This window comes from Cardiocondyla obscurior, unplaced genomic scaffold (genome assembly GCF_019399895.1).
Source record: "Cardiocondyla obscurior isolate alpha-2009 unplaced genomic scaffold, Cobs3.1 scaffold90_0_57876, whole genome shotgun sequence".
NCBI lineage: Eukaryota > Metazoa > Arthropoda > Insecta > Hymenoptera > Formicidae > Cardiocondyla > Cardiocondyla obscurior.
Genome location: NW_027228829.1, coordinates 12,043 through 20,936, shown reverse-complemented (window position 1 = coordinate 20,936; position 8,894 = coordinate 12,043). Strand labels below are relative to the sequence as shown.

General features: G+C 43.6%; 1 protein-coding gene across 1 annotated transcript; it reads left to right on the top strand.

The window, feature by feature from the left end:
* Positions 1-5,630: 5,630 nt before the first annotated feature.
* Positions 5,631-8,604, top strand: LOC139113006 (uncharacterized). The gene has a single exon (XM_070673911.1). It carries the CDS (start codon positions 5,631-5,633, stop codon positions 7,608-7,610), a length of 1,980 nt encoding a protein of 659 aa, XP_070530012.1. The 3' UTR covers positions 7,611-8,604.
* The last annotated feature ends 290 nt before the right edge of the window (positions 8,605-8,894 follow it).

The window sequence follows — 8,894 nt, the reverse complement described above, 5'->3', positions numbered from 1 at the left end:
ATTATACTAATTGGTTGTTATCACGGGAAGTGCCTTATCTTATCTTATCATTGAAGACCAAGCATTCGCCAAGCGAACGTTTCATTTTAATTACACTAATTGGCCTTATATTCGTACTACGAAATCAGCCTCACTGATAAAGCAGACCACGCAATTAAAATTCTGACGCAATCGTGACGTCACCTTGTAAGCAAGATAAGATATGCCCAACGAGATGGAGACGCGCAGTAAGACTACTGATAAGCCTCTGAGCGAGTCCGAACTTGATATTGCTCGCAGAAAGATTGCGCAAGAAACCGCCGAACTTGACGCAATACGCACAAGTATTAAAGCACAACAAAAGAAAATGGCCGCGGAAAGCGCGGAACTCCAAAAGCAACGCGTCGCGTTTGAAAAGGAAAGAGCCGCCCAAATCCATGAGTCTTCTATATCTCACTTAGAGTTAAATAAATGGAACAACCCTACGCTCCCAAAAGAAACCGAACATACACGCGAGGAAACTACTCACAATATTGGTAACATACCAAACGCCACGGCTCATATAGAACCTTCATCTACCCCGTTCAGTTTTGACGTACCTTACGACGTTAGTATTCCTAAAGTATCCTTTCGCGAAGCCACGGAAGGCGTACCGTCATTTGATGGTTATAGCATTCCCCTCGCTCAATTTACGCGTGCTTGCCGAAGAGCAAGAAGCATCGTACCAGCAGCGTCAGAAAGAAACTTGACTAAACTCTTAATTAATAAATTAAGAGGACGTGCGTACTACGCCGTAGAAGACGAACCTTGCGATACCGTTACCCAGTTGATAGACTTATTAAATGGTGCATTCGGACCCTCAAGGACTATTGATCAATACCGCGGAGATCTAAGTACAGTATACCTAAAACCGCACGAACACATTCTCGATTACATCAGTCGCGTTAAGGACCTGCGTTCCAACATCCTCGACGCGGAACGTCGAAGGCACGGACAACTCGACCATCGCATAACAGCCGAAGTAGAAACATTAACCGCGCGTTCTTTTTGCGATGGCTTGCCACTTGAGTACAGGCTCCAATTACGACCGGATGCATATTATAATCCGTCAGAAGCATTTGCTTCAGTGAAAGCTATCGCGAAACGACAAGAATTAGACAAACAACGCTTCGATTCACGAGGGCGAAATGATAACGAAAGAAATAATCAGTCGCAGCGCATTCATCCTATCGGACGGCCGATAGCCTTTTCGACCCCAAAAACTTACATGACTAACCGACCGACGTCGCAATGGAATCGTCCGAGATACGAGAGAAATCAGCCGGAGCGCGATAACTACACATCGCGACCCCGCGATAACTATTCACCTCGACCCCGCGATAATTACACATCGCGACCCCGCGATAACTATTCACCTCGACCCCGCGATAACTACACTACTCGACCGCAAGATAACCCACCGACGCGACAGAGTACGCCTACAGCAACTGAAAAAACATGTAGATATTGTAAAAATCACGGCCATACGATCGAAGAATGCCGGAAACGACAATATAATAATAATTTACAGAGACAACATTCGGGAAACGAGAATCGTCCGACGGGACGCCCGGACGCACCCCGGTCGGACAACCGACAAAATACGCGTCCGATAAATTCCATAACGTCACAACCGTCGACCAGCAAAACGGAAACACCCGACGAACCCGTATCGCAATCCTAAATCCAAAAGAGTTCACACACGCGCCAACAACAAAGATAAATTCAGATAACCTCCTTAGGGAAGTTAATCTCATGATTGATACTGGCGCAGCACCTAATCTAATCAAGCAACACGGGATTAAACCGGACGCCGAGATAATAAATGGAGACCCCTTGTTCCTTAGCGGCATCACAAGCGGGCAAGTAAAAACCCTCGGTTATTTAAAAATAGAATTGTTCGGTCACCCGGTTATTTTCCATATCGTTCCCGATGATTTCCCCATAATACAAGAAGGCATCTTAGGATCGGACTTTCTTAGGGACGCATCAAATATAAATTTCGTGGAGAAATACGTAGAATGGAAAGGAAACAGACTACCATTTACTACTCCAGAATCGATAACTATTCCAGCCCGAACACAAACAACTCTCTACGTAAAAGTTATAAATAAACTCAGAGTCGGCTACATCCCGCGCCTTAGGGTAGGCGGTGATGTCATCCTCGGCGACGCCGTGGTCACTAACCGAGACGGGAAGGCATATTGCCGCGCGATAAACCCAGGGGAACGGGATCAGGAGATAATAGTCCCCTCGATAAACTTAGAAGAAATCGAAACCGTCTCCAAGCGCGCGATAAGCGTATCAGCGGGAGATACCGCACAAGTAAACTCCGTCTCTATATCGAAAGAGGACCGAGTAGATAAGGTAAAGAAATTACTCAGACTCGATCATCTAAACCAAGAAGAGGCCGAACATGCGATAAGCCTCATCCATAAACATCATGATCTATTCCATCTCCCCGGTGAAACCTTAGGGCACACCACCGTGGCGAGTCACAAAATCACTACCACCGACAACCAACCCATTAATACAAAACAATACCGCTTTCCTCCAATCCACAAAAATGAGATTGATAAACAAGTCAAAGATCTATTAGAAAACAAAGTAATAGAAGAATCGAAATCCCCATATAACAGTCCGTTATGGATTGTACCCAAGAAACCTGATTCGAAGGGAAATAAACGTTGGAGACTTGTAATAGATTTTCGCGCACTCAATGAAAAGACTCTAGGAGACGCATACCCGTTACCAAATATAACGGAAATTTTAGACCAACTCGGGAGTTCAAAATACTTCAGCGTTTTTGATCTCGCGTCAGGATTTCACCAAATACCAATGTCCGAGGAAGACGCTCAGAAAACCGCGTTTTCCACGCCCTTTGGGCACTATGAATTCAAGCGAATGCCGTTTGGCTTAAAGAACGCACCGGCCACCTTTCAAAGAGTGATGGATAGAATTCTGAGCGGCCTCCAAGGAACGTTATTGTTCGTTTACTTAGATGACATAGTAATCTACGCGAGCTCTTTGAAAGAACATGCAGTAAAATTCAATAAGCTAGCCGAGCGCCTAAGAATAGCGAACTTGAAGCTCCAACCAGACAAATGCGAATTCCTTCGCAAGGAGGTTGGCTACCTTGGTCATATAATAAGTGAAGATGGGGTAAAACCAGACCCAAAGAAAATAATTGCCGTCAAGAACTTTCCAAGACCAAAGGATCCCAAAAATATCAAGCAATTTTTGGGTCTCGCCGGTTACTACCGACGATTTATACCGGGTTTTTCCAAGGAAGCCAAGCCTTTAACTCAATTACTTAAAAAGGAAACCGCATTTGCATGGTCAGAAGAGCAAGAGAAAGCGTTTTGTAAATTACGCGATTTACTATGTTCAGAACCCCTTTTGCAACATCCCGATTTTACTAAGCCATTTGTGTTGACAACAGACGCCTCGGGATACGCAATAGGAGGAATTTTAAGTCAGGGCGAAATAGGGAAAGATAGACCAATTGCATATGCGTCGAGACTACTGAATGAAGCCGAATGTAACTATTCCACGATAGAAAAAGAACTTTTGGCAATTGTTTATTGTACAAATTACTTCAGACCTTACCTGTACGGTAATAAATTTACTCTTGTGACCGATCATAAACCACTTGTATGGTTAAATTCAGTTAAAGACCCGACATCACGCCTTATTCGGTGGCGGTTAAAACTCGCCGAATATGATTATAAAATCGAATACAAAGCAGGCAAAATTAATGTGAACGCCGACGCGCTATCTCGGAACCCGATAACCCAAGCCGCGCGTGTATATCCGCTAGAGATAAGCTCTGATGAAGAAATATTTGAAGCCACACGAGGCAGTAGAGCAACAGATAAGAACCAGCGAGTTATAAGCGATAACGATAATGTGCAGGCCACTAGCGATAAACCCGAAACGAGCGATACCGAAACCGAATATTCAGCTAATGAGAGCCCCGATAGCGAACAATCTGACACTGAGACCTCGGACGAGGAGATATTTGATAACGTTAACAAGCCGTACGTGTTTCCAAATAATTATATGACGATAATAAGCTCGACGAAAGATAACCTATTAGGCCGAAAAGATAACCTAGTTATTTTTATCACGGATAAGAGCCAACCGTACGATGCAGGCTCCGAATTATTAAATAAAGCCGCAGTTATGCCAGTTATCAAAGACCCAACGATAGGACGCGCTCGACCCTTGCCATATAAGAAAGATAAATTTATTATAGCACTTACCTTAACCAAAAGTATATCAGCCGTATCTGAAAGAGACCTCATTAAAGAATCAATAGCATCTTTGTTCGACGTCGTTAAAGAACTTGGTCTTCTCAGCTTTTCAATCAGTAAGGGCAAAGTAGGAAACATACCGTGGCTTACCATCCACAGACTTTTAGATGATACATTTAGAGGAACGGAAGTTAGAATCACTGTCTGCTCCAACGAAATTAGTATTCCACCTGAAAATCAAAGAATGAATATTATTAATGAAAATCATGCATCACCAATAGGCGGACATAAAGGTATAACAAAAACTTACCGTAGAATTCGCGAACATTATCTGTGGCCACGAATGAAAATGGAGATAGAAAAGTTTATAAAGAATTGTAAAAACTGCCAACGTAAAAAGTTAATTAGAGTTAAGCCTAAACAACCGATGGTATTAACCGATACCCCTGATACTGCGTTTGATAAAATTTCTATGGACATTATGGGACCGTTGCCTACCTCTCGCACAGGACATTCATACATTTTAACTATCCAAGATCTTTTGACAAAATATTCATTAGCTATACCCTTAAAGAAAGCCGGCGCGTTAGACGTTGCCGACGCATTCGTTGAAAAGTTTATCTGTATTTATGGTGCTCCTAAAGCGCTATTGACAGACCAAGGGTCACATTTCTTAAACAGTCTCATGCGAGCGATAGCCAAACGATTTCGGATAACTACTTTTAAGACGACCGCTTATCGACCTCAGGCGAATGGGTCAATAGAACGGTCACACCACGTTCTCTGGGAATACTTAAAACAAATTGTAGATAACAAATCCGATTGGGACTGTTATCTTAGCTTAGCAAGCTTATCTTACAACACGAGCGTTCATGAGGGAACGGGTTACACGCCTCATGAATTAGTATTTGGCAAAGCCGCCCGCGTACCGACAAGCAATCCATTCCCAGAAGACGTTCCGAACGAAAGCTATACCGACTATCTCATTAAGTTACACGATAAGATTCATGATGTACAAACGAGCGCCCAATCTAATCTTATAAATGCGAAACATAAATCAAAGGCAAGATACGACGCAAGACAAAATTTAAATTGTATAAAGAAAAATGATATGGTGTACCTCTTAAAAGAACCGACACATAAACTTGGGGACCAGTATGTAGGACCTTATCAAGTAATTGAGATACTCCCTCGAAATAACGTACGTCTTAAGATAAACAACCGAGTCACGCGAACCGTCCACATGGATAAGATTAAGTTAGCCCCTCCCAATGCTGAGTCACCTGAAAAGGATACATATTCCCGGTCATCGGAGCCAAGAACCGGCACTACACCCGAAGACCACTGACCGACAACATGACTCTCTCTGCCAGGAAGACTCTCGTCATCACAACACTCTTGCCGTTAGCAACAGCGCTGATAGGCTATGATTGTGGAGGACAAGGAATGAACATAACTACGCTATCACTTCTCGATATCGGAGACTGTGACGTCGGAAGCCTGGAACCAAAAGAAGAAAAAGTCTATGTACAACTGATGCAGACATCGGACTACGACAGGGTAACAATAACCCAATGCAGAATAGAGATAGACCGAACCATTTCCTACTGTGGAATGCACTCACACACATCAGTCGTTCATAATGGACGCCGCGAATACATTCAGGAAGTAGGCGAACAAGCTTGCAGGAGAATACACGACACCGGCTCCATTACTATTGTCAACGCCATCCTCGATGGACTCACCAAAAACTCAACCAACTTCAGAAGCGCAACGTTAGCCGGATCCGTGTCAGTCGATGGACGCTGTAGCGGATCACAATACTCTGATGGATATGGAAATTGGGAGAACGTTGTGGTACAGGCCAGTATCAAGATTACACTCAGATCCTCGGAAGCGCCAGTAAAACGAGCTTCAGGACAAGTGATACTACCAGTTGGAACAAAATGCACTCTTTCAAGAGGATACTGCATGGACGCTGAAGGGACAGAAACGTATTGGCCAATTCTACCCACTGATACCTGCCACTTCGATCGATACGACATACTGTATGAAGGAATAGCTGCAAAATTGACATCACGAAATAACCCAGACAACCCAATAATCTACACAGTGACATCACAAGATACAACGTTTGCTCTGACCAAAACGCACGAAATCAATGTGTGTGGATACACATTACTGCAAACGGAACACCCGAAGCTATTCATATTGGAGACTAAAAGAGGAGCAACCTTCAAGACAAGATCTAAAATATCAGTCGATAATTTAGACATTTTCGCATATGTGAATTCTAAATTTATATATGTAGAAAAGCATATAAAGACCCAACTGTCTAAACTATACAGAGACATTATGGAACAGAAATGCGCATTGGAGCGCCAAGTGCTACAAAACGCCTTATCATTAGCCAGTATCGCACCAGACGAAATGGCGATAAGACTAATGAAAGGACCCGGTTATACTGCCGTAACAAGTGGAGAAGTCATCCACATGATTAAATGCATTCCAGTGGAGTGTAAAATTAGACACACCGAAGACTGCTACAACGAGTTGCCAATTACGAGGCACAACGAATCGTTCTTCTTATTACCAAGATCCCGGATAATCACGAGAAAAGGTACAGTTCGTGATTGCCATGGTTTATTACCTGCCATGTACAAAATCGAAAACACTTGGTATAGAGTAGCACCACGACCAATGGAAACTCTTCCGCCTCCAATAATCGAACCACTATCACAACCTAAATGGCATTATACCAGCCCAGCAGGTCTAGCAGCGAGCGGAATCTACTCTACCGACGACCTAGACCGACTCAGGACACACATAATGTTTCCAGTGGAAAAACCAGCAATGATTAACAACATTGCACAAGGCGCGATGGGAAATAAAGTCGCACCTGGATCAATATCTATGATTGGCTTACTGGATGAAGCCACACTCGATCATATTGCTGAAAATACGGGACGACGAATCTGGAAAGGATTCATGTCATTTGGATCAGCCAGTGCAGGAATACTGGCAATCTTCCTAATCATCAGATTTGTAAAACTCTGCATAGATACCATTATTCACGGTTACGCTCTACACACCGTCTACGGATGGAGTCTTCATCTATTGGGAGCCTTGTGGAGTTCAGTCACGCACCTGTTACTACACCTGGGAGGAAAACCAACAAGGGAACGAGAGCCAGATATCCCCAAAGAAGATAAACCCCATTCAACGATAGAAGCTCTTCACCCGCCATCAACCTCCAAAGCTGATTTCCCTGAAGAAAAGGTACCCCACAAGTATACATACGCATCATTGCGTCAATATATAGACGGAAATAATTAAGTATAGTTTTAAGCAAAAACATTGGCACATTGGCCAATCTTTTATTTTAAGGGGGGAGGTGTTACGACCCCACAACACATAGTTAATAAGAAACACTACGCCTAAGAAATTTTTCGCCTTTTTACTTGTATGACACTTTTAATCTATTTTAGACCTATAAGAATTAATCTACTTAGACGCATGTGCGTCAATATACCACTTCGTAAACACATTATATAAGAATAGCATTAAGCATAAGATAGTATTGCGTAATCGTATTGCGTACCACATGGACCTGCGTCATCGCCTACGTCATCACCCCCACGCAACAGCCAGCAGAGCAGACGCGTCATCGCCCCACCAACAGTCAGCGGCGGCGCGCGCATTATCCCCACCTGCGTCATCGCCCCATCAACGGCCAGCGGCGGCGCGCGCATCACCCCCACCGTCAGCCAACGACGATGGAGGGGATCAAACCGAAGGAGGTCCATGCCCGAGCTAGAGAGCTCACTTCGTACCCAGTTCTAAGTCGAGTCACATCTCTCTAAGGAGAGTCCATCCCGCGTGCGGGTCCTTTACTATTTTCTTCTAGTTCGTACTTATATCTTAAACTTTATTCTTGTATAACCAACATTATTGTAACGTAACTTTAGAATATATACTTATTGTTAATTCTACATCGTGTGCTAGATTCAGTGATACCTTACCTTACCATAATCCAACAGTTTCACTATTTGCTATATTTATTAACCTGTGTGATTGAAGATTGATTTCGGTGCAGCCGCACTGCACGTCTTTGAGATTCAGTCTAACAGGTATTCCTGCGTTGGAAGTGGTGCAGCCGCACTGCACGCTTTCTGCCTGGAATCTTTAGTTAACTTATTCATATTCTGTGAAACTACCCATGACAAACTCTAAATCACGACGCGGCGGCCGTAAATATCAAATACGTAAAATCACCGCGTATTATCACGCGCTAAATCGACACTCTTGTGGAACTTCGATCTATCATCTGAAGCCGATTACCTACGTCATAAAGAGGCCTTCCTTGAACGACATCCCGAAGGACGACCCACGCAGGAGAGCCTACGAAAATCCACCTCAGAAGGAAGTCAAAGACTGCGACGCTGAATTCATAGAAACGCAGAGGAAGCAATCCAAAGCAGCGCAGATGAGATGCCGAGATTGGGTAAGTACCTGCCAACCTCATTTGTAATGTTCGTTTTAAACGGAAATGTGCCCGCCGAGTCAGGCTAATTACTGTAGAGTCAACGAAAGAAACTACGCGTTATTAAATCTAACTGC